Source organism: Lycium ferocissimum, chromosome 8 (genome assembly GCF_029784015.1).
Source record: "Lycium ferocissimum isolate CSIRO_LF1 chromosome 8, AGI_CSIRO_Lferr_CH_V1, whole genome shotgun sequence".
Lineage (NCBI taxonomy): Eukaryota > Viridiplantae > Streptophyta > Magnoliopsida > Solanales > Solanaceae > Lycium > Lycium ferocissimum.
The window spans coordinates 23814749-23842070 of record NC_081349.1 but is presented as its reverse complement, the minus strand read 5'-3'; the positions used below and the strand labels follow the sequence as shown (position 1 = coordinate 23842070).

General features: G+C 36.0%; 1 protein-coding gene and 1 long non-coding RNA gene across 2 annotated transcripts; one reads left to right on the top strand and one right to left on the bottom strand.

The window, feature by feature from the left end:
• Positions 1 to 7655: 7655 nt before the first annotated feature.
• LOC132067636 (LEAF RUST 10 DISEASE-RESISTANCE LOCUS RECEPTOR-LIKE PROTEIN KINASE-like 1.1) lies at positions 7656 to 10560 on the bottom strand. The gene is made up of 4 exons (XM_059460932.1): positions 9711 to 10560; positions 9580 to 9618; positions 8956 to 9210; positions 7656 to 8878 (listed from the first exon to the last, which is right to left on the bottom strand). The coding sequence occupies exons 1-4, from the start codon at positions 10510 to 10512 to the stop codon at positions 7923 to 7925; spliced, it is 2052 nt and encodes a 683-aa protein (XP_059316915.1). The 5' UTR covers positions 10513 to 10560; the 3' UTR covers positions 7656 to 7922.
• A 7997-nt stretch (positions 10561 to 18557) lies between these two features.
• Positions 18558 to 19919, top strand: LOC132067638 (uncharacterized). Its single transcript, XR_009417194.1, has 3 exons — positions 18558 to 18694; positions 19038 to 19092; positions 19774 to 19919. It is a non-coding gene; the product is annotated as an uncharacterized LOC132067638 (long non-coding RNA).
• The last annotated feature ends 7403 nt before the right edge of the window (positions 19920 to 27322 follow it).

Below are 27322 nucleotides of genomic sequence, written 5' to 3'. Positions count from 1 at the left end.
TGAGCGCGCGTCTTGGACGTCGGTACGAATAATGTTATGTAAGGCATGAATAACAATATAATATAGACATAAAAGGTAACATGGAATAAAAAGAGATAATCGGATGCCTCATAAGGCGGATGCCATGCATGCTTAGCCTTTAAAAAAAATATTTTTATACGTATACATAGTACCATGCCCGGCCGTTAAGGCTCGATGTCATATATATAGTATCATACCCGGCCATTAAGGCTCGGTATCATATATATAGTATCATGCCCGACCATTAAGGCTCGGTGTTATCATCATTAGCCCGTGTCCGGGCCTCCCGCGTCCGGGGCAATATCATAACATGCCCACTGCAGTGGTGTGCACATCTACGTGCCATCCCCGGCCGACTATAGCGCGGCGCGGTGTCGGAAAATACATACATATATATATAAAGCATGCATGAGAGCCAAATAAGAGCTATAAATACATCGGAGTGACGTAAGGTCGGTAACCTCCGATTATATTATGGAATAATCATCATCGTTCTATCTCACCTTGAAGGAACAATTGTTATAAGGCGAGATCAACAACAATGAATAAAATCGAGAAAATCATGAAATAATCTCAATAATCTCATAATAGTATTAACATCATAAGCTTTGGAATTTCTAGAATTAAAATCATCATCATCATAATCATCATAGAAACATTCTCATCTTTAACATCGTCATTCATATTGTAAAAATATGTCCGTTGTTGTTGTCATAAAAGCTTATAGAATCATAAATCTTTGACTCGGAAAATGGGGACATTTTGGAAAATATTTATGGATTATCAAGAAAGAAGTCATGCCTTTGAATCACAAACTCTATGAATCATGAATTTCTACCTTTTGGAAATAAGAATATTCTTGGAAAACATTTATGGATTCACATAAAGGGATCATGGGACATTTGGAAAACACCTATTGGATTCATAAGAAAGGAATCATGCCTTTAGAAAAAAGGGACTAGCCTTAACATACCTGGAAGATAATTTCTCGACTTCCAACTTACTTCCTGTCTTGCAATTCACTTAAGATTATTCGTAGCCTCGTAATCTACATGTACAACCATTCATACTATTGTTAGGATCATCATCATACGCTTCTTAAGCCCTTAATTTAAATCCATTTAGAATCTAATAATATATGCCTATTTCACAATCCAATAACCAATAACAACAACAACAATACCAACATCACAACAACATTATCAACACCAATAGGCTCCATAAAACATCTCACACGATGTTTTCCAAGTTTCCCAACTATCCAACTTATTATACGACGATGTACTAACTTTATCTCCGTAAATAAACTGAAATTAATATTAATAAGGAGAGATTCATACCTTTTCTTTGTTAGAAAAATAATATCTCCAATATCCATCTTGAATTCAAGCCAAAATACACCACAAAACGATACTATAAGCGCGACTACACGTTCTCGATTAATATTCCGTCATAAATTACTCAAAATCCTCACTTTTATGAGGTAAATAGGCTCTCTTTGCTTGCTGATTTTTCTGGAAATTTTCAGAAAATTTTGATGGAGAAAAATGGGGTTTTTAACCCTTTTATAGGTGCTAAAGTCGGTGCACTGTAGCAGCACTGTAGCAGCGTTGTTTCTGCTCTGTCAGCTGAATTTGCAACGTCCATAATTCTCTACTCCGATGTCCTATCGACGAGTAGTTTATTGCGTTGAAAACTAGACTCGACGAACTTCATTTTAGGCTTTTAAAAAACCTTAAAACTCCTCATATACTAGGAGATATGCCCCTCCAAAGTTGACTAAAAATCTGCCCAAAATCCTGCCAACATTTCTCAAATTTTCGTCAAACTTGTTTTCTTCAATTTGCTTGATCTCGAAATCTTCCGAAACTCTCCATACATGATATTTATCACTAATCATACTTGATAATGATCATGTTCTTTTGTTTCAAGATTGTCCTTCTCGATATGACTTACGAGATCGTGTTCATCCTTTATTCAATTGTCACGTACTTCCCATGACTTATACCTTCCAACTTCATGGACGTCTCCAATGCTCCATTACAATGGTGAAGTACGTGATATGCTCATGCTCTGAAGGTGCGGGGTGTAACATCGTGCATACTCATAGGGAGAATTTTGAAAGAAACAGGAGAATCTGGAAGGGAGATATTTTTGTTCAAAGCCTGGCACTTATTTTTCCTCGATATAGTTTGAAGCTTCGGGTCCACGAGCTAAACCATATAATTAGACAGCTTGTCTGTAGCACCATATGAATGTCCAACAAGAAGCAATTGGATTCTTGGAAGTTGTTTAGCATCCCAACCAGACATAGAAACAATTCCACAGTCAGGTTGTGTGGATAAGCCTATCAAGTGGGGCTGGAGATCATTAAGGCCGGGCTAGGTGTAAGGGGCTGGGCTAGGTGGGATTTATTAGGAGGCTGGGCCGGACAAGGTGGACAGCCCACCAGCAGCCGGTTGGCCCACTACGGCCCACTTAAAAAAAAAAAAAAGATAAGTTCTACATTTATTACTAATAATAAGTATTTTAAAAACATTGTATCCCAATAAATTAGGAGTCTCTTTTTATATAAAATTGTATTTTAAAGCTAGACAATCTTGTTTTCTCAACAAATATACCTTTGATACTGTTACACCTTGAAAAATTCCCGTTAACGTACAGTGAATAGGCTAACAAAGGGTAAGACGTATACGATGTTTTGATAAGTAAGAAGTAGTATTTGATAACCCTAAACGAGATTTCAAGGGCATTTAAGGTAAGGAAAGAAAGTTGTTAAAGAAAACAAGTAATATGTTGTGTGTCGGGCAAGAATTTCGAGTATCGGAATAATGAGAGTTTAAAGACATCTTGGAGAAGAGTTATAACGACCTTTAGATTGTTAATGAAGTGTTAAACAAGTGTTAAGAAGGTTCCATAAGGATCGGAGATCAAACGAAGTGATGAAAATAAGATTCAGTGAACAATACGGTCGATTATACGGTCCAAATAATGTTATACGGTCCGTATAATTATCACGTGAAGGTCCCTCATTGGTGGGATTATACGGTTAGTTATACGGACCATATAAATTTATACGGCCCGTATAATGGACCGTATAATGGTTACAGAGAAGAGATGATGAAAGGTCCATTTCACGGTCACTTATACGGACCGTATAAGTTTATACGGACCGTATAAGTGTCCATATAATTGCCCGACAGAGTCAGATTTTAAGTTATTAAAAGGAGACCCAAGTTCATTTTATTTCATTTTTCATTCCACACAAGTCAAGAACTCTCTAGAATATCCTCCACTCTTCATCTACAAGAAATCAAAGGAAATTGATGATCAACTTCATCAAACCAACATAAATCAAGAGTGTAGAACACATTAAAGTCATCCAAGCCAAGAAATTTCAAGAGAAGTGAACTAGGGTTTTGGTGCAAGAAGAGTAATACCACTCAAGGCTTGTTCCTACAATATCTAAGGTAAGTTTTATGATGTTTTCATGATGTTTAAGATATTGAGAAGTTGAAACACATGGATTATAGAAGAATATAGAAAATGGATCATAAAAGTGGGAATAGTGCTATTGTTGAATAGTAGTTTGGAATGAATCATGAATATGGATATGTTGTGCTAGTAAGTAGATTATGAATGACATTTAGAACATGGAATGAGCATTATACGTGAAAGAACGTAATAGTGAAGTATGACCATGATTATGGGGAAATTGAAGTGAAATTGTGAATTGTGGATAATGTAGATAAATGATGATTGTTATTTATGATATTATGAATGATGTTACGGATGTTTGGAGGTTGATATGGAATATGGAGGAAGTCGTATAAACAAAGGAAACGCTGCCCAATTTTCTCTAGCTTTAGTAAGCACGCTCTTATAATCGCTTAGCTAATGTTAATGCGAATTCTTTTAACGGTAAAGACGTGAGCATTAAAGGAGAACGAACAAGCAATAGAGTAGTTAAACGACAAAGGTATGTGAGGCTAGTCCTTTCTTTCTAAGGCATGAATCCTATGGCATGAATTTCCTCCTTCTTCAAGAATTTCCTATCTCAAGAAAACTAAGAGTTCTTGTTCATGAATAGCCATATGAGATAAGAGATACACTATGAGTACGATAACGATGATGATAAGTTTGAGTCTAAAGAATCTAGAATCCATGATATGATGTTCCTATAAAGCTAATGATGCTACCCATAATCCATTGATGCCGCTATTGTATACACTCACCTTATATGCTAATTCCTTCAAGGTGAGGCAGAATGTCAATGAATGCTCCATAATAAAATCGAGGGATCACGACCTTACGTCATTCCAATAAAGTATAGTTGTCCTTGAGTCTTTATGCATATATTATGATGAGCATACTATGATGAGCATATTATGATGAGCATATTATGATGAGCATACTATGATGAGCATATTATGATGAGCATATTATGATGATGATATAACACCGCGCCTATATGGCCGGGCAGTCACCGCTAAGGCGGGCAGCGTGTACACCATGGCCAGATGGCATGGGCAGACACCACTAGTGGGCGACATGAGATGGTACCCCAGACGCGGGAGGCCTGGACGCAGGCTAATGTTATTGACTATCACACCGTACCTATATGGTTGGGCAGCTTATATATATTTATGCATACATGATATGATGATGATTATCACACTATACCTATATGGTCGGGCAGCTTATATATTTATGCATACATGATATGATGATGATTATGAGAGTAAGTCAGCATGCATTATTTCTCTTGTGATTCACAGTCAGTTACAGATTGCTCCTCACTTGATGTCTCTTCATTTCATTGATATTTCATCATTGTTTATGCCTTACATACTCAGTACAATGTTCGTACTGACGTCCGTTTTCTTTGGACGCTGTGTTCATGCCCACAGGTAGATAGGGAGGTGATCCAGACTCGTAGGAGCTATTAGCTGGTTTGAGAGCACTCCACTTTTTCGGAGGTGCCATTGATTATTCTTTTGGTACATATGTATACATTCATGTTTTGGGTACGACGAGGTCCTGTCCCGTCTATATATCTAGTACTCCAGTAGAGGCTCGTAGATACGCAGTGTGGGTAGTATAGTCTCACAAGTTTCTCATATGTATATGCATGTATTTATATATTATTTTGATAGCCTAAAGGGCTTATGTTTATAAAGTAAATATGTTTCAAATGAAAGTCGTTTTCTATGATTATGAGCATAAGAAGTATAATTGGAAATAGATGAGTAATATAATGAGTGGTGTTCGGTGGTTAGCCCCGGGTGCCCGTCATGGCCCTAGTCGGGTCGTGACAAATACATTTTTACTATATAGTATATATTAGATTGTGATAGTTTTATATAAAAGTAAAATTTCATTAGCATGTCATATATCTTGTGAATACGTAGATTATATCAAATATAATACTCCCTCCATTTCAATTTACGTGAACCTATTTCTTTATTAGTCTGTGATAAAAAGAATGACCCCTTTCTATATTTGGAAACAATTTACCTTTATGCAATAATTTATAGCCATTGAATACCACAAGTTTGAAAGTCTTCTCTTCTTTCTTAAACTTCGTGTCCAGTCAAATAGACATATCAACATCTACATAAATAATTTAAAATAAAACTTAAAACTTAAATTGATAACATTGCAAATTCAAAACATACAAACTTGAATGGCGAAATATTGCAAATCAAAAGTTCAAAACATACAAATTAAACGGCTAACATTGATGGAAAAATTTAAAGAAGAGATAAACTTCAAAGTTCAATTTCGTGCATTTTCACAAGTGTCTACGCAACACACCGGTACCCCCTCCACCCCCCCCCCCCCCCTAATAGGCTAATACCCGACGCTCCAGACTTGTGGAGATATATGTCACCACAATGTTGACATTTAACATGTTCCTCATTTACTCGCTCAAAATGCATCCACACCGCACTTGAAGTTGATCTTCGAACTCGAGGAGAAGGTGGAGGTGAAGTAATGTACACTAGTTGAATAGCAAATTTAAATGAAGAGAGAGTTGTGGAAGAATTGTGTGAAAATGAAGAAGAATGGAGGGGTATTTATAGTACGAAAATATGACCAAAGTGCGATTATTCATAAATTTGGGGGTTCAAATAAAATTAGCAACGACTAGTTTTTTAAATTTACAACGGCTAGCTTTTTGAATTTGACGACGACTAAACTTTTTTTAACTTTTTTTTAATTTAGCAATTTTATCATTAGTTGTAAATATTAATTTTATTATTAGTAGTAAATGTAAATATCTATTTTTGTATTAGAACTTTTTTTTTTTTAAAAAAAAGAAGCCCAGCCCACTAACTATAACCCGGCCCGGCCCGGTTAGCCTGAGGTGTAGCCCCTATCCGGGTAGGGCTGGGCGGGACACCCTTTTCCCTCTCCAAGCCCGGTCCCCAGCCCGGTCCCTTAACTTATAGCCCGGCCCAGCCCCTTGTGGCCCATATTTAAATGGCCCGGCTCGGCCCGGCCCACTTGACAGCCTTAGCGTGGAAAGAGAGAAGGAAAGCTCAGGTCAGTAAGATTTCCACATGAAAAAGACTTTGGACAACTGGAATCACTTTTGGCCTTTTGCCTGAACTAAGAAAAAAAATCAGAAGATGAGATAGAACGAACCAAACAACAGAAGAAAGGAAAGCCATATTGAATCCTACTGCTAGAAGAGGAAAGCTAGCTGAAGGTTTGTGAATTGTAGCTATAGCTCAACAGACTATGTTATAGGATCATGTTCCATAACTTTATAGCACTTTAAATATTACTCTCTCCGTCCCAATTTATGTGACATTTTTCGCTTTTCGAGAATCAATTTAACTAAACTTTGAAGCTAAATTGGATTAGATCAACTCGATATTTTAACACTAAAATTTATATATTTGAAAACTACATGAAAAGTACTATAAATTGCAACTTTTCTAATATCAATTTGATGACAAAATACATCTTAAAATGATGGTCAAAGTTCATATAATTTGAATCTCGGTAAGCGAAAAGTATCACATAAATTGGGACAGAGGTAGTACTAGTCTTTAGCTTTATTTGTAAAATTTGTCAAAAAGAAACACTTTGTGCAATCAAACGTATAAGAGGGGCCGGACTTGTTGGGGGAAAGAAAGGTGAAAAAATATGAACTTTCCACATTACCTTTTCTGGCTATTGACACCAGTGGAAAGACTTGACTTCTTGACTCTGTCTACTAACACCAACTTCTCATCATTTTCAGGACCACAGTCCCTGAAAATGGAAAGACTTGCACTATAGAAATAGAAGCTATATTCATTTTAGCTGTCTGAAATTTAAATTGTTTGCAGATACATCCAAAGGTACGTAAAGACAGTATGAAAATGTAAACAGAACATTACACAAGGAGGTTAGAAATCCAGCCTTCCATTTGTCCATTAATCACACCAGAAACTATCAAGAAAATGTTTCGAGATAGGGGGAGTATACACACAGTCAGCTAGAAAATATTTGCTATGTTCCAGGCCATCTTCTTCAAAATTTTGAAAAAGAACCAATCATTAATATTCATCCCTAGGTTATTGAACACTCACTCCATAAATCTAATACATTACAAGTCTATGATGAAGTTGAAACAAGAGTGCATATCATTATGACTTAATACCCAGATTAACACTATACTTGCACAGATTTCTAACACTGGTCCTCAATAACTCCATGAGTTCTCAATTAAAAAGTTCTAAAAACAGCCAATGTATACAACTTAAACTAGATCTTATATAATGAAATTAAAAATCGAATCACTTCCACCCATAGATGGATAGCTCAAGGAAACTTCTCACAATAGTACATTTGCAGTCTCTCAAAATTGACAGAAAATAACAAAGAAAGGGGTATAGAACTTTTAACTACTTTGTACTAGTTATACATTTATCAATCACAGAATTTGGAGAAGCTAGTGATTTCACTTTTTTCAACAATAATATATCTTCTGATTCAGGGAAAGGAGGAGCTAGTACTGTTTTAGCTTCATCATTGAAATTGAGATTAGACTCAGTTCTCTTCTCAGTGCCAACTTCACTAGTCTGAATCTCCTTTAGAGTACACAAAACTTTAGCCATAGTAGGCCTCATGTCCCTATCTATCTGCAAGCACAGAAAAGCCAGCTCTGCCACTGAAGTAGTCATTTCCCAAATCTTGGTATCTGAATCAAACCCCAGGGATGGATCGATCAACTCGAGAAATGCACATTTTACAATCTTGTTTATTGCAAAGTTAGCCAAATTAATCTCTTGGCTATGCCTATTCATATCCACAGCTGGCATTGATGAAATGAGTTCAACAAGGACCACCCCGAAGCTATAGACATCACTTTTACTAGTCAGCTGGTAACATTCGTGATACTTTGGATCGATATAGCCAGGGGTCCCCCGGGGTGCAGTTGAAATATGAGAGACATCATTTGGGAAGAGCCTTGAAATCCCAAAATCTGCAACTTTAACACTAAAGTTGTGATCAAGGAGTATGTTATTAGTCTTCACATCGCAGTGTATTATGTCAGAAGCATGCAGGTAAGCCAATGCACCAGCAGTTTCTATGGCAATGTTCATGCGGATTTGCCATGCGAGTGATCTGTCCTTCGCGCTGTCACCATGGAGGTGGTCAGCAAGAGTTCCATTAGGAATGTATTCATAGACAAGGAGTAGCTCACGGCTTCGCCTTGAAGTGCAGCCGTAGAGGGTGACAAGATTGTTGTGTCTTAGTCTAGTAAGGATCTCAATTTCATTCACAAACTGCTGCATTCGTTTGCAGTTGTGCTCGTAGAGGCGCTTCACAGCAACCTCTCTTCCATCCTTAAGTTTTCCTAGTCATTCACGAACAAGAATTAGGCACATGAAGAATATATGAAGCATAGTTCAATTGGATTAGGAAGACTCTCACCATAGTAAACAGTTCCGAAACCACCATTTCCAAGGACTCTAGAGGAATTGAAATTCTTTGTGGCTTCTTCAAGTTCTGAATAAGAGAAGACTGAAACACCAAAATATATACTGCATCCCTCGACGTCTTCTTTAAATATATCTGAGGATTTCTTTGTTGAGAGGAAGCGGGACGAACTAAATTTCCTCTTCTTGTAACACCAGAAAAAGTAGATAATTAAACAAGTTATCATCACCAACCCGGCTCCACCAAAACCTGGAAGAGAAATCAGTAATCAGAGGCTTTCAAACAAAAGAAACATCGCGAGGAGAATGAAGTGTCATCTCAACTCTACTATCCATACATTTGTGTAACCTAAAGTACTTGTCTCTCTTAAACTCCTTTATCATTATGGAAATGTTTTGAGAATTTTACCACAATGACCTAAAGGAAATTCTATAATCTCTCTTATTTAACTCCTTTATCATTATGGAAATGTTTTGAGAATTTTACCACAATGAAGAAGAAATTCAAATGATATGCATGGAAATTCTATAATAGGAAAGAATACTACAGTCAATGGATATTTAACTACTCTTGCGTCCTAGAGTCGAAACCCACAGGGGGGCCCACGGGTCCTTACACCTAGAGTCAGTCCGAACTTTCTTCTAGTCATTTTTGCATCTAAAAAAATAAAGAGGAAAAATATTACTTATGAAATATTATAGATATGTGATATGGAAACAAGAAAGGACTCTAAGAAATATGCACTAGACCTTGAGCATATGGAGTGTTTTTTTCATGATCTTGAGTATATGGAGTATTTTTTTTATGACCTTGAGCATGTTGATTATTTGGATATGTACAATGAAATTTATTGGTTTTATCAGCCTGGCATTGACCTTTGCCATAGTGACATTGGTAACAGTCCTCAGACAGTTTCCATTCTACTAGAAATGCCGCACTTAACATCTTGAACAAATCACTATCATCTGATTTCAAGTGAATTGGCAATCTGATAAGTGAACAGCTGTCAGGAAGATTGCCTGCATGAACGTCTTCATCATCATCTCTGGAATGTTTGTAGTATATGCTAAAGCCCTTACAACCATTGTACATTTTATAACCAGAAAAATGATCGTTCTTCTGGGTAATGTTTCGGGTGTTACTACTTGTGATTTTGCATTTGAAGAAGTTCAAACTATCCAAAATTTTGAAAGAAATGGAAGGAGAGTCTGGAAGGGAGAAACTTTTGTTAAAAGCCTGGCACTTGTTTAGCGTAAACATGTTATAAAGCTTGGGATCCCACAGCTTAACTGTATAATTATACGGCTTCTCTAAAGTGTAGTACCAATCTCCTCCAGGAAGTAGTTGGACTTTTGGAGATGGTTTAGCATCACAACCAGACATGGGCAGTATTCCACAGTCAGGTTGTGTGGAAAGAGAGAAAGGAAAGCTCATGTCAGTAAGATGCCCGCATGAAAAGGATTTTAGACAAGTAGTATCATTTCTTCTCTTTGCCTGAACTAGGATCAGAAGAAGAGATAGAAGGAAGCAAGAAAAAGAAGCAAACTCCATATGAAATCCCACTTGCAAGGAAGAGGAAAACTAGCTGAAGGTTTTTGAATTATACAGTAACTCTAGCTAGCTTTATTAATAGTCTTTAGCTTATCTGTCAATTTTATCAAGAAGAAAGACTATGTGGAACCAAACGTATAAGAGGGGTCGGCTTATTCGGAAAAAGAAAGGTAAGGCAAAGAAAAAAATAAAAAATGAAGTTTTCACATTGACACAGTAGAAAGACTTGACTTCTCGACTCCGCATACTAACAGCAACTTCTCATCACTTTCAGTACAAAAGTCTCCAAAAATGGATGACTTTAACAGTTTAACTGTATAACTAGAAACTATATTCACTTCAGTTGCAACATCAACAACATACCCAGTGTAACGCAGTGGCGGACTCCGGATTCTATTCAAGTGGGTTCAATTATGCTGCTCGCACTCTCCAAAAATATTGTCGCACTCGTTTTGGATTCTCCAAAAATACACTACTTTTGGAGAATTCAACACACACACGTTGAATTTTGAAGGTTCCGAGCAACATAGGGTCAAGTAAAATATATATATAAAACTTCGTTTTAGTTATTTACATGATTGAAATTTTTTCTTCTCGTCTTCAATTTAAAGTTTTATGTTTCACACTAATAACTAGCTAAAAACAATAAACTACAATTTTGAAACACCATAAACAAAACAAAAACAGAATAAGAAAAAAATACTAGTAAATAAAAACCTAACCTTCATGTATACCAAAGACGAAGAAGAAAGACTAATAATTTTACATTTTATACATAATAGAAGTATTACTTAATTGAAGTAAGAAGCAATATTTGCATTAATAAACTAAATTAGGATATGTGACAGGCAGGTCTAATGTTAGTACCTGTAACCCTGGACCCTAATCAATTATCAATTACTTCAAAAAACATATAAGCATAAATAAACGAGCAATGGCAGGTGCGGAGAATCGATCTCTGCCGCTCACGCATATATTGAACCCGCTTGACCACTGAGCTGCGATTCTCGAATATGATAAAGTGGGCTCATATTATTACATATACTGATTTTCTTATATGATTTATGTATATAAATACTAAAATTTTCCAACGAAGTGGGTTCAATTCAATCCTCTTGAACCAATGAAGGTCCACCCTTGGAAGAACGTAGAATGTACACAGACCTTGCTCCTACCTCGTAGAGATAGAGAGGTTGTTTCCGATAGACCCTTGGCCCAAGTAAAGCATTTCAAAGAAGCATGGAAAGGGAATACAAAAATAAAAACAATACTACAAAAAAATAGTGCGAAACGGAAAGCAGTACATAGTGATACGATCCCGAGGAGCACACATGATTCAAGATACTCCATCTGAGGTTGAGCCAAGGATCTCCAAGCCTTACAAGCCATGATGATGCAAAAAGAGGCGTTAGAGAGCTTTGAGGAGCTTCATAGGAGAGCATATGACGTGTAGATGATCGCTTGATCGCATGGAGTGAAGATGAGATGGAGGGAAACGATGGTGGCTAACCATGCAAAGAGGCTATTATTTAGAATCAAGCCATTATCCCTAAAAAAGACTACCAAACAAGGCCCTTACTTCATTAAGGGTATTATTGTAATAACTAGCCTTGTCTTCTTTAGCCTATTTAGTATAAATACCATACTTGATCATTTCATTACTAGATTTTGAATGATGATGAAACTCATGTGAGTGATAGTTTATTCAGCTAGTTATCTAGTGGTAGTTGTTAACTATAATTGTTAGCGCTAATCCTTGTGATTAATGATATTGATAGTTAACTAAGGTGGATTCCGTTATTGGCTATTGAAAACCCTTGTCCTTGATTTTTCATAAAGAGATGCTCATTTGCGGATTCATTTGATGAGCTCTTGCCTTGAATTTCAATTAGTATAGGTTCTCTTAGGTTGATTCAATTGGGAGGGCTTTGATTTCATATATCCAAGTTTGCTCATAAATCCAATCCTAATTGGGTCTTGCTTCTATCCTTCTATTCTCATCCCCATTTCTTCAATTCTCATCTCTAGATTTCTATCTATCTTTAAATTCCGCGTTTGTTGTTCGAATCTGTGTCTTCCATAAGCCGGTTCGTATCACATAGCATTCAGAAGAAAGAACGATAACAGCAAGGAAATAAAGCGATAACAGAAGCTCGAAAAGAACACGGGTGGTAACATAAATCAAAAAACAAGAAACTACGAGAATAATACTATTGCGGGTAATTCACTTCAGTTGCCTGAAATTTATCTTATATGCAGATAAATCCAAAATGTGAAAGCCAAAAAAAAAAAAAAAAGTTGTTCTAGTCACAATTCACGCCCTAAAAAGACACGTCGAGATAGTATGAAAATGTAAATAGAGCATTGCATAAAAGATTCAACTTTCCATTTGCTCATTTTCTCATTAGAAACTACCAAGAAAGTTTCTAACGATTCATTTTTTTGTGGAGAGTGCCCTTCAAATGCACTGGTCTTTAATTTTTGTCCCTCAAATTGGCGATCTTTAATTTTTGCCCCTTTCTCCTAATACCACGAGGTTTGGAGTACGAATCCCATTAGAAAAAAAATAAAAAAAATAAAGACAATTTCTCAAGACAGAGTTTTATAGCAAAATTAAACATGTTTGGGCCAAAGTTAGGCCTTAAGGCAGAGTTTTGCCTTCAGGTATAAGGCAAAACTCGCAAAGCTTGCAAACTCTACCTTGCGAGAGTTTTAAAAACTTTTAAATTAACCCGAAACCGGGGGGTTGAACCAAATGGTAAAGGTAGGCCACCAATTTAATGGGCAAGTCTCTAAAGACCTCGAAGGCAGAGTTGTGAACCCAAACTCTACCTTGCGATTTTTTTTTTAAACTTTTGAACTTTCGAAAAAGGAGTTCGACCGCGAAACAGGTGGTTTCTATTACTAAGATTGACGAACCCGAAACCAAGGGTTCTAAATCTCGAAAAAAAAAATTAAAGACCACCAATTTAATGGGCAAAAATTAAAGACCACCCCAATATAAGGGCATTCCTGCGAATTGCCCAATAAAGATTTGCGGAGTATACACGGAATCAGCTAGAAATATTTGCTATGTTCCAAAGCCATCATTTTCAAAATTTCGAAAAAGAATCAATCACTGTCATTCCTAGCTTATAGAACACTCAGCCCCAGAATCCAACACACTATCATTCTATTACTAAGATTGACAACTGCACTTGCAAAGATACCCGACTTCACGAGTTCTCAAATAGATACCAGTAAAAAATAAGAACTTTAAACATTTGGAACCCATTGGTTTCCTCAATTGTGCTGATATGGATAACAATTCAGCTTCTTCTTTTTTTCAAGTTATCCTGCTCCCTCAATTTCAATTTACTAGTTATCGACACGTGCGTTGCACTTGTATCCCCAATCAGTTTATACAAATATTTTAAAAATCATTTGACATTAAAAAATGTTTGAGTTATAATTCAAGAAGTTGAACTCAAAATTCCTAGATGGCATGTGAGCATGCAAAGAAGAATAACTAAATTCATTAATTAGATAGTACTATTTTTTATTACATTAATTTTAATTTTATGAGATACAAACATGCCATCTTGTCATAGACCACATTCTTGAGGTAAGTTCTCATATTTGAGTTCTGTGTTGTTGCTACATAGAACCAAGATAGTTGTCTGACTTGTGATGAAGAAATAAAACGTAAAAATTATATCCAATTTGCGTGATCATACTGCTACTTCCATGCTTATCGTACATCCAGCAAGCATTCGTAGGAGGAAATTATCTAATTCAAAGCACTTCAAGAACTTGTTTTCAAGTTGAAAACAATTAATTAGTAAGAAGAAATACCTGATTTAATAAGCAGATTTGAGAATCTGATAAGTGCCTAATCATCTCCTAGATTATAATATACGTACTGGAGAGGATGGGATATTAAATAAATATAGCTAAAGAAAATTGAGTCAATTATATCAGAAAAATAACTCAAGTATTAGTAGAACGAAAGCTCACATTTGATTGGTGAAAAATCAAATGAGCATGTCATTTTAAAAGAAGCTCTATATAAAAGCCACAAACACGTTCCATGGGTTCTAAAATTCTGGGAATTGAAGAGAATTTCAGAAGAAAACGTTGGGAATTGTAAAAACTTTTAATCAATCCATATACTATAATAAATTATTCCAGATTCATGACAAATCACTACTAAAAAACTGCCAAAAATCGATGCACCGCGTCGGTTTAAAAAACCGACGGAAAACCGATTCCATTTCGGTTTTTTTTACATTTCTAATTTTTTAAAAATTATTTTAATTAGAAAACCGACGGACGACGTCGGTTTTTTTGGCGTAAATTTTGAAAATATATATCCGCCAAAAAAAAACCGACGTCCCATGTGGGTTTTACTAAAAAAAATAATAATAATTAATATAAAACCGACGGACGACGTCGGTTTTATTTTTAAAAATATTTTAAATAATATGCAATTCAATTTGTTTTTTAAAAAAATAATAAACAATTTTTTTTTAGGAAACCGACGGACAGGGTCGGTTTCCTATTTTTTTTTTTTTTTTTTTTTAATTTTTGGGTCAAATCTGGTCAAACGTGCGAGAAAAACCAACGGACAGGGTCGGTTTTGTCCGAGTCGGTTTTCTTTAAAAACATTCCGGACGGGTTTTCATACCCATTTCTTCTCCTCTTCCCAATTAAACTCCCGTTCCCCTCAAACCACAGCTACCCGCCGCCCCCTCCCCTCGGAAAGGCCACGCCCATTTCCCCGCCGCCCGGCGCGCCGCACCCGGAGTTCCCCCCAACCCCGGACCCGTTTTGAAGTTAATTAATTGAGGTTAGTTTCTCTTAAATTAGGGCTTTTAAAATTCTTTCAATTTTAGTTTTATTTGTAGATTTTAGGCCTAATGCTAATCTATTTAGCTTTGTTAAACATCATTTGCAATGTTATTAATGTTGAATTTGTGTGTAAACTTTATTTGACTAGTTTAGTTGTCATTTTTTTTTTTTTTGGCTTGAGATTGTGCTATATTTCATGTTCTTTGTCAATGTATTTGTGTTAGCTTAGTTATCATTCTTTGTAATATTATTGATGTTGAATATGTGCAAAAATGTATACTTTAATTATTTGACTAGTTTTTTTTTTTTTGTTGGATTGTGCTTTTGTTAGAATTCCATAATTTATTAGAATTGTTATTGATCATTCCAAATTAGAATTGGTTGAGAGATTGCTTTTCAAAGTTAGAATTGTTAAGTTATAGTATTTCTCTAACCTCAATACTAAAATGTAGATTTTGTTTCTCTAGATTTACTTTTCAATTTTTAGAATTGGTTGGAATTGTGCTTTTCAAAGTTAGAATTATTAAGTTATGTTAGAATTATTAAGTTATAATCTATATATATAATAAAAGAGAGACTTAGGCCTGGTGATGTGGCACTCTCTAAAACCCGACGCTATTTATCTTTTTTCTCATTTTTTTTAGTTTTCTCAATTTTTCTCACTCACAAAAATTACTCTTTTAAAATATTGGTGCCTTTTCGGATTCAAAACCGTTTATCTCCGTAAAACTTATTGTGCCTTTTCACTATCCAAAAGGTGAGGTACATTAATTGTCTATTAGATCAAACTTTATCTTTTGTTGTCACACACACCCCGTTTGGATTTCGTCTCCCTTTCTTGCTTCTTTTTCATTTTCTCTTATTCAATCATTAATTTTTGTTTTGATGACAGACTACACTCATCTTATGGTTCCATCCAATTGTCAATTTCAAACTTTCACCATTACATTGAATGTTATATAGAGGAAGCAAATAAAGGTATATATAATGCCCTCTCACCGAAAAAAGTAAGTGAAAATGGAATAGTACACGTTCTCTCATGTTCCCAGTTAGAATTATGGGGAGATCTCTTTGTTGTTATAAATTTTGAAAAATGGTCACACGTACCCGCCCATAGGAGATACCAAAATTACACTCAACAGAATGAGATTTGACAACAGCTTTAACACCAAAAAAGTTATGACATGGCTACGAAGGTGGCAGATATGATGGCGGTGAAGGGAGAAGTGTGAAGATGCGGCAATGCTCAAATACATTTGGGTATGTGCTTAGTATTATTACATATAAATCATAATATAATTTTACAAATGATAAACAAATCAAAGTCTCACCAAATTTTCATTATCCATAAGCTGATCGTATTATACTCTCTTTTTCCTTTCCGTTGAACTTTGAGTCGTAGAAGCTTTATTTTATAATTAGTGTGCTTTATATGCAAGAAACTGGTGAAAAATTGTAATTGGTAAAGATGATTTTTTTATATATTGGCGTATTAGAAGTGGCGTTTTATATTATGTGCGATTTTTCAAAGAAAATTAATTTTGCTAACGTTTAGTGGTTACTAGAGCAATGATTTAGTTGCTCAGTATATATATGCCAAGTTTAGAGGAGAAAGAAGAAAGAAGAAAGAAGTTGAAAACAAAATTACGAAGAAAAACAAGGTAACTAGAAAAGAACAACAAAAGATAATAAATGAACAACCATATTAAAAAAAAAAAAAAAAAAATGCTAGCTACGGATGATAGTCGGGGTCAGGATGAAAAAAGAAACATATGTTTTCAAGTCCTATGAGGTCCAATAGTGTACAAGTTGGAAATGTATTAATGAAGTTGTAGTAGCCTTTGTTTTTAGTTTTCACACCCTTTTTACTTTCCGTGACATGTTAAAATAGGAAAAAGTTGTTAAAGTACTAATTTTCAACTATCTTTTAAGTGAAGAAATCAAATATTTACACCTACTTGTACCCACATAAAAATAAAAAAGGTAATTGCCTATGTGTTTATAAAATAAAGATGGAGTTTCAAACGTTATGTAAGAAAATAAGCAATATTATGTCTTTTTTCAAAACAACAAAACATCGATCATAAATTCACAACTAGAGATCTCAAAATGAGATTTCTTAAAAAAATATTTAAACACATAAAACTGTACATTTTTTAAGAAAATGGAGAGTTAAATAAAGCATATGTAAATCAAAATTTTGTTATTCTTAATATCCAAAATTCCATCTAAAAATCATTTCAAGAAAAAATATTTTATTGTAACACCCCGCATCTTGGAACTGAGTTTAAGCTCATATCATTAGAGTTCTAGTGGAAAAAAATTGAAGGTTTGAACGTTTTGCGAAAATGGTTGATAGGCCTATTTCGGGCGGCGATAACTCCTTGATCGGTTTGGAATTTGGTAAAGTAACCTTAATGAGACTGTAGTATGTAGAAATACCTTTCTAACGATATAAGGACCAAGCCAATCAGAGATCGGAGCAAGGAGATATGATCGTCTCAATATGGCTAAGAGTAAGGCACTTGAAATCCTATAGAATCGGCTAAGTTTTCCGATACGTACGCCTTCCAGTAAATTTTCGTGAAAATCCGTTGGGAATTTGAGAAAACTTCCTTGATGAACATTGTAGATCTTTGAAATAGCTTTCCAATGGTATCTTACGGGGGTCAAACGGACATCTGTGCAAAAAGTTATGCCCATTTTACTGAAGCATGTTCGCTGGAAATTCTGCCTGGCGTAACGGTGACGTTACGGACCGTAACTCGTGTTACGGGCCGTAACAGTGGACCGTAACGTCCCAAAAATTTCCAGAAGCTCACTGGAAATTTTCACCAAGGTACGGTACAAAGTTACGGTCCGTACCTTGTGTTACTGGACAATAACAGTGACCGTATCTTAGTGGAAAGTATATACGTTTGGGTCACTTTGACCGGGAGGCCATAACCCTATCATAAATTGGGAATTTGGGAAAACTCAAAGAACGAAAGTTGTAGATAATTGAAATATCTTTCCAACCATAGGTCGTGGGATCATAGGTGACATCGGGATAGGGAGATATGGACGTTTAAGACGAGAAAGGTCCCAACTTGATTTCAAGTTGGGTCAAACCCATTTCCCCTTGGTATTTAAGGAAATGTTAACCCTAACAACCCCATTTCCTCCATATTTTCAGATTTTAGAGAGAGAAGGGAGAGAGAGGAGAATTAGAGAGAGAAAGTAGAGAATCAACCAAGTTGAAGGCCCGAATCCCAAGGCTCGTGAAGGATAAAGTGTAGTACAAGTTCTTGCCGTCGTTCTAAGCTACAAATCAAACTTGGGGTGTTGATTTCGTGGTGGATGCTCATAAAAGGTAATATTCCTGCTCTCAAATCATTTATAGTTGAGAATTGATGAATTCTTGGGAGAATAACAAATGGGTTTGATAAAAGGAAATTATATGAATTATGCTAGAGTTTTGGATTTGTTGATTTGGGATTGTTGTATTCATGTGGGTGATGAAGAATGATGTTGATTACACCTAATTGAGATTGTAGAATCACCTAGAAGTAATAGAATGGGAATTGGGTGAAGAAATCACCATTAATGGAGATTATGGAGCTTAAATGCCCACGAAGTGTTTGATAAAATGCTTAGATGACCAAAGCATGAATATTATTGCTAATATAGAATCCCTTTGACTTGTATTGATATAGATCAAAGTTGAAAAGGTTGACGAACATTGTATTACGCTCAAAGGCTGGAATTAAGGTATGTGAGGCTAACTATCTACGTTAGGGAATGTTCGATTCTCCTACGCCTCATTCTTCATACTTGTCGATGGTTTGACTCGAGAATACAGTTTAGCCCTGGTTTTATGATATGTTGTAGAACTGTTATCTTCTAGGGTTGCAGTTACAGAATTCGTTCATGGTTATCAATTTGAATATCATGAACTCAACACGTAATCTTTATAGACTTATGTATTGTTACCACATGAGTCTCAGTCTAGAAATTCAGTATGCTCAGAAACAGTCAGTGTTTTCAATTTAGTCCAGCATGTCTATTTCAGTTCGACATTGTTCATTGTTGTTATGGTCTCGGTCCTTATTAATTAACCATAATTATACATATGTGATTTTGCCGAGGGCACGGTACGATGCTTGTGTATACGTATACGTGGCCGAGGCCATTGGTGACGCGCTTTTAGGCCGAGGCCATAGCGTGCATTTATTATTGGGCCGAGGCCCCACGTATACAAACACGGATAATACGGATGATTCGGATATAGAGCGAGGGGAGTATTCATATCTCTACTTCCTTGCTATTATAGTTATAGTTATCAGTTTCAGTTTCAGTACTTTATTGCTTCAGTTGCTTTACATACCAGTACAATTCAAATGTGCTGATGTCCTTTTTTTATTGCTTGGGGGCCTACATCTCGCGATGCAGGCAACGATATACAGGTTGACGACTCAGCTATTTAGGAGTGCACGTATCAGCTACTGGTGAGCCCCAAATTCCTTCGGGGCGTTGTCAGCTATCTAGTTATTTCAGTTTATAGAAGTACGACTTAATTATTAAGTACTCTTAGAGGCTTCATAGACACGATTCGAGGGACGGTCGGATATGTATTATGTTAGCCTTGTTGGCGAGTTGTTCGATCGTTTTGGTTTAGCCCCGAGTTAGCTACTTTCGGATGTATTTCGAGATTGTCTAAGTATTTCCGCGTTATGATTTCGGTCGGACCTTTAGTATATCGGCGTGTGTTTAGTTGTTTCCACGTTCGATTATGTGTTGATATCACATGTTGATTCGGTCGGCGGATGGTTCGCTCGGTCACGTACGGTCGAGGCACGGGTGCGTGTTACGTCCGGAGCCCGAGTTCGGGGCGTGACAAAGCTTGGTATCGAGCGTTAGGTTCGAAGTGTCTTGGGGAGTCTGAAGCCGTGTCGGTGGGGTCTCTTTTATATGAGTGAGGGCCCCATACATATAAACGAGTTGACCTTTGAAGACATTCGAAGATTTGTCTCGTTTCTTTCCACTCTAGATCGTGCCATGAAGCTTAGAGCAATAAGTAACTTCTCTTTATCTCGAATTACGTACGTTTCGAATGCGCGGGGAGAGATGACGGGTAATTCAAGGTCCAGTAAGGATATTTACCCATAGGGGGTACAATTATGCAATACTTGCGGCGCGAATCGGACTTCAAAGTCTTTATTGAAAGTGGAATACAATGTAAGTTGCCCGAGAAGAGGGTGTAGTGGAATGAATGGTATGTTGAATGAAATTGATGTCCTTGAGCATGGAATAAAACGAGGGGAGAGGATATTAGAGAAATTAGAAAAAAGGGAGCCAAGTCAACAAGAAAAAGGTAAATTATGGAGCATCTCAGGAAGAGGTGGCGGGCGAGTTTTCTATCGGAGGTCATTAGGACCCACTCCATTCGCGGTTGCTTTCTGATTGAAAGGGAAAATAAACGGAAAGTGTAACAGGTACGAGTTTGATTTGGACATATGAGGTAAGTCTCATTTTTATCTTTGTGTTGAAATTGGGAGCCATGTGGCTATGATATGACATGATATATATATGTATATATGCTTGGCCTTGTGAGGCATTGTTTATTTCCTACGTGCGAGGTTTTGGGATAGTAAGAAATATAGAGGAAACCACTTAAAATTTTTCTAGAAATAGAAGGAGAATGAGATATAAGTTCGTAGTATGTCTTGAAAGGTCGTGTCAACGATAATGATAGGATTTGACCAAGTTGCAAGCGACTTAGAAATAAAGTTAAGCGTATAAAAAAAAATATTGATAGTAATAGTAATTATGAGGACAATATCGATATGGTAAAGTAATGCGGGATAATTTGGAAAGGCTTGTGATACTAAGAGATGATATGGAAGAGGTGACCAATCTTAATGGAGTATTATATTGAAGTATCAGCGAGTTGATAAGCGAGGATAAATTACGACGAGTTTATATGTAAAAGAAGTAATAGTATGATTGAGACAAGAATACCAAGGAAGAAGAGTTGTGACGAATATGAATGATTTTAGTTTGTTTAAGTTTTAGTCGAATCGAGTTAAAGAGTACGGCTGTAAGTTAATTCGAAGTAATTATTATTATATAGAAATAAGGAGAGAGTGAGTCCTCTCTTAAGCTATGTGAATAAGTGTTCATTCCGGATGGGTATAGTACGATATGACTTTGAAGTGTATAGAAAGCTTGGGTATCTTTCGTATAAGATGGATAAAGGTTTCTTAAGTGTGATCCATAGTTCGAAAAGATAGTATGCAGCCATAGAATAGCGTCGGATGATGAGGGAGAGTTAGAAATAACTTAGGTTATTCGGGCGGAGATAAGAAAATATGAAGCTAGCGGGTGATTGACGGAAAAAATGAGTACGTAAGTTTTGAGTAGATACAATGCATTAGCAATTTCAGCGAGAACTATTAGAAATATGATTTGATTTTCCTATTCGGATGAACACCTTGAGTGGGTGACGGTTGATTACATCCGAATATGTGTGTTAGAAACTAAGGGCTTAAGTTAAGTTCGGAGTAGAGTGACTAGTGGAAGAAGAAATCGGCTAAGTCGTAGACGACAAAACTACGAAGAATAACCTTTAAGAGTTGTTAAAAAAAAAAAAAAAAAAAAAAAAAAGGGGGTTTGTCCTAAGATTTACAGCGTGAGCAGAGTTAAGTCGTTAAGATGGAGTATGCCAGTTATTAATACAGGAGCAACCCGTTCATGTAAATAAATTTAGTTTTTTTTTTTTCACCATGAGAAATTGCTCAGATGAAAGTAGTCAGTTTTGTACAGTACGAGAAAATTTCAGAGGATAAGGAACGTTAATTAGATCCCATCAAAAGAGAAGAATTTATAAGTATAAGATACTAGCCTTGGTCTAAGGGGGGGATGCATAAATCGCGATAAGTCCGGTGAGGTAATTGAAGACCCGGAGGGTTATTGTGAGATATGAATAGTCGATAGTTTTGAGTCTCCATGTTTCATGTCGTGTTTCCTTCACGTTCATGTGATCAAGCTATGTCCGGCCATATTGTTAACCATGACCCATCATTCGAGGACGAATGATCCCAAGAGAGATATTGTAACACCCCGCATCTTGGAACTGAGTTTAAGCTCATATCATTAGAGTTCGAGTGGAAATGCACTGAAGGTTTGAACGTTTTGCGAAAATGGTTGATAAGTTTATTTCGGGCGGCGATAACTCCTTGATCGGTTTGGAATTTGGTAAAGTAACCTTAATGAGACTGTAGTATGTAGAAATACCTTTCTAACGATATAAGGACCAAGCCAATCAGAGATCGGAGCAAGGAGATATGATCGTCTCAATATGGCTAAAAGTAAGGCACTTGAAATCATAGAATCGGGTAAGTTTTCGATACGTACTGCCTTCCAGTAAATTTTTCGTGAAAATCAAAATTTGGGGTTTGAGAAAACTTCCTTGATAGACATTGTAGATCTTTGAAATAGCTTTCAATGGTATCTTACGGGGGTCAAACGGACATCTGTGCAAAAGTTATGCCCATTTCTTGAAGCATGTTCGCTGGAAATTCTGCCTGGCGTAACGGTGACGTTACGGACCGTAACTCGTGTTACAGGCCGTAACAGTGGACCGTAACGTCCCAAAAATTTCCAGAAGCTCACTGGAAATTTTCACCAGGTACGGTACAAAGTTACGGTCCGTACCTTGTGTTACGGGACCGTAACAGTGACCGTATCTTGTCCGTATATACGTTTCGGGTCACCCTGACTTCGGGAGGCCATAACCCTATCATAAATTGGGAATTTGGGAAAACTCAAAGAACGAAAGTTGTAGATAATTGAAATATCTTTCCAACCATAAATCGTGGGATCATAGGTGACATCGGGATAGGGAGATATGGACGTTTTAAGGCAGAGAAAGGTGCAACCCGATTTCAGTTGTCAAACCCATTTCCCCTTGGTATATAAGGGAAATGTTAACCCTAGCAGCCCCATTTCCTCCATATTTTCAGATTTAGAGAGAGAAAGGGAGAGAGAGGAGAATTAGAGAGAGAGAAAGTAGAGAATCAACCAAAGTTGAAGGCCCGAATCCCAAGGCTGCGTGAAGGATAAAAAAAGTGTAGTACGAGTTAACGTCGTTCTAAGTTTCACAAATCAAACTTGGGGTGTTGATTTCGTGGTGGATGCTCATAAAGGTAATATTATACTCTCAAATCATTTATAGTTGAGAATTGATGAATTTCTAGAATATACAAATGGGTTTGATAAAGGAAATTATATGAATTATCTTTAGGTTTTGGATTTGTTGATTTGGGATTGTTGTATTCATGTGGGTGATGAAGAATGATGTTGATTTTTTTAATTGAGATTGTAGAATCGGCAAGTAATAGAATGGGAATTGGGTGAAGAAATCACCATTAATGGAGATTATGGAGGCCACAAAGTGTTTGATAAAATCTTTAGATGACCAAAGCATGAATATTATTGCTAATATAGAATCCCTGACTTGTATTGATATAGATCAAAGTTGAAAAGGTTGACGAACATTGTATTACTGCTCGGCTGGAATTAAGGTATGTAGAGGCCCCTAACTATCTACGTTAGGGAATGTTCATGCATTCTCCCTACGCCTCATTCTTCATACTTGTCAGTAATTTGACCGAATACGGTTAGCTTTGGTTTTATGATATGTTGTAGAACCGTTATCTTCTAGGGTTGCAGTTACGAAGTATAATTCGTGGTTATCAATTTGAATATCATGAACTCAACACGTAATCTTTATAGACTTATGTATTGTTACCACATGAGTCTCGACAAGAAATTAATTATGCTCGAAAACAGTCGGTGTTTTTCAATTTAGTCAGCATGTCTATTTAGCTTCAAAGATTGTTCATTGTTGTTATGGTCTCGGTCCTTATTAAATTAACCATAATTATACATATGTGATTTTGCCCGAGGGCACGAACGATCTTGTGTATACGTATACATGGCCGAGGCCATTGGTGACACTACTAGGGCCGAGGCCATAGCGTGCATTTATTATTGGGCCGAGGCCCCACATATACAAACACGAGATAATACGGATGATTCGGATATAGAGCGAGGAGTATTCATATCTCTACTTCCTTGCTATTACGATTACGGTTATCGGTTTCGAGTTTTCGATTTTATTTTATTAACGGTTCTTTACATACCAAGTACAATTCAAATGTCTTGATGTCACTTTTTATTGTTGGGGGCTGCGTCGCGATGCGAGCAACGATATACGGTGTTGACGACTCGGCTATTTTAGGAGTGCACGTATCGGTATTGGTGAGCCCCCGATTACCTTCGGGGCGTTGTCATCTATCTAGCTATTTCAGTTTATAGACGACTTAATTATTAAGTACTCTTGGAGAGCTTCATAGACACGATTCGAACGGTCGGATATGTATTATGTTAGCCTTGTTGGCCGCTTGTTCGATCGTTTTGGTTTAACTTGTGTTAGCTACTTTCGATGTATTTCGAATTGTCCTCAAGTATTTCCAAATTATGATTTCGATCAGACCTTTAGTATATCGGCATGTGTTTAGTTGTTTCCACATTCAGATTATGTGTTGATATCACATGTTGATTCGGTCGACCCGGATGGTTCGCTCGGTCGCGTACACGTCGAGGCACCGGTGCGGTGTTGCGTCCGGCCGCAGGGTTCGGGGCGTGACATTTATAATGGCGCGAAGCGCGTGCAAATCTACTAGTATTTATATAATCTCAAAACTAAAATGTAGACTTTATTTGACTAGATTTACTTTTCAATTTTTAGAATTAAAGTTAGAATCCATAAGTTATTAAAGTTATAATTGTTATTGAGAATTCAAAGTTAGAATTGGTTGGGATTGTGCTTTTCAAAATTATATTAAAGTTAGAATTTATAAATTATTAAAGTTAGAATTGTTATTGAGAATTCAAAGTTACAAGTGGTTGGGATTGTGTTTCTTTAAGTTATATTTTAAAGTTAGAATTCTTAAGTTATAATATATTTCTATAACCTCACATAATTTGTGGGTATATTTTTTTATATGGATCGTATGTGGATGTATAATATGAATAATAGTAATCGTGTGGGTTTATGGGTAGATTAATTTGTGTTGATGTTTTATCACATACGCAACGACACTTCATACTAGTAAAGCTTTCACTTTAAACATGGCCACAAAAATTCATGGTTTGATTGTCATATCACACTTGCCTATGGATCACCAATTCAGAAAATGAAACAAGCATTTAGAACTAGTTTGGATTTAATAATGGACTTATTTTAAAACTAGTTAATGGTACTTTTGGTTGGACATTTAAATATTTAAGAATTTGAAGTCTATTTAGATCGTATTTTTATGTGTTTAGATAGTGTTTGATGTGTTTTCTTATTACTTAGGGTGATTTTATGTGTTGTAGCTCTTTTTAGAATTGATTTGGAGCATTTTAATGCTAGTTTGAGCAGCTTTTTTGGTACCAGTTTCTGCAAGGTGTGGTCGTTAAAATGCATGAATTGCATGCAGAAATTTTCCAAAACCGACGAAAGCCGTCGGTTTTCCGGAAATTAATTTTGCAAATTTTCCGAAAAACGACGGAAAACCGACTACGATCATTTCTGCTTTAAATTAATTTAAATTTTATGAAAACCGACGCACGGTGGCTCGTTTTTTTATTTAAAATAAAAAAATTTAAATAAAAAACCGACGCGAGTCGTCGGTTTTCATAAAATACATATTATTTTTATATAAGATCAAAAATCGAAATTAAAAAAACCGACTCAGTCCGTCGGTTTTTTTAATTTTTTGTTTTTTTAAAAAAATTATTGGATAAAACCCAACCGACCACGTAACCGACGCAATTATCGGAAAAAACCGACGGGTCCGTCGGTTTCCAAAAAGCGAGGTATGAAAAAACCGACTTCGACCGTAAAGGCCTTTCCCTTCGGTTATTAAAAAAACCGACGCGGTCCGTCGGTTTTCGTCCGGTTTTTCCTTTTTTTAGTAGTGAATTTCTTAATTGGTTTAATGCGAACAAAAGCGATGAATAAAAATATTTTGCAACGTATAATTAAAGATGGAAGTAATTCTAGGAAAGTGAATGCAACACATTAATTAAATGCTTGAAATGGCACCTACGTGAACTTCATGTCAATCTTCCTATTTAATCAATTTATTTATTATTTTTTGGAAGGTGAGTTTACTATTTTGTACAAAAATAATATCCCCTTCATCCCATAATAAGTGTCACCATTAAAAACACGATATTAAACCAATGTCTGATGTGAAGTTTACTAAATTACCCCTATATAATAAAAATAAATTACTTTTTCCTCTTGATTGTGAGCATGCACAAGTAGTAATCTTTTTGACGTTGTAATCCAATAATACCAAGTTACTATGTGGCTTTTCCAATCATCATTTAGATGTTAGTTTAACTTGTCATTTTTTGTCTAAGGATGGAGTTGGAAAAAATTAGCCAATTTATAGCTTGGTTTCCTAAGGGGACACTTATTGTGGGACAATTTTTTTGGCTAAGGTGACACTTATTGTAAGACGGAGCGAGTATAGAAGTAGTATTTAGATGAGGGGTAAAAACGTCATTCAATTTTTTATGGACATTTTGGTAATTCAACTTTACACTTAACATCTTCCCAATTTTAGTATTACTAGTCCATAGATACATGTTTGAATTGAGATGTTTAAGTAGGATTTACTGCCAATGTTTAGGGGATTGTCATGTATTCATTGCAAAAAGGGTTTACATATCAATGGTTGGATATTGGATTACATGAAAATTAAGTACTGTAGGTGTTTCGACATAAATCTGGTTGAAATTTGAAAAAAAGTATTTAAAATTGAAGTTGACAACTCAACTTATGTTTAAACATGTTTCGCTTGAAATTTTACAATGTATAACTGAAACAGTTTATTTAAAAAATTCTTTGTCCAAATTCAAAAAAATAAAAAAGCCGAAA

Coding starts and splice junctions, on each gene's coding strand:
- LOC132067636 (XM_059460932.1), bottom strand. CDS start 10,512: ATGGAGTTTGCTTCTTTTTCTTGCTTCCTTCTATCTCTTCTTCTGATC. Junction 9,619..9,710: donor AAACACTCCATATGCTCAAG/GTCTAGTGCATA, acceptor TTATTTTTTTAG/ATGCAAAAATGACTAGAAGA. Junction 8,879..8,955: donor TTTCGGAACTGTTTACTATG/GTGAGAGTCTTC, acceptor GTGAATGACTAG/GAAAACTTAAGGATGGAAGA.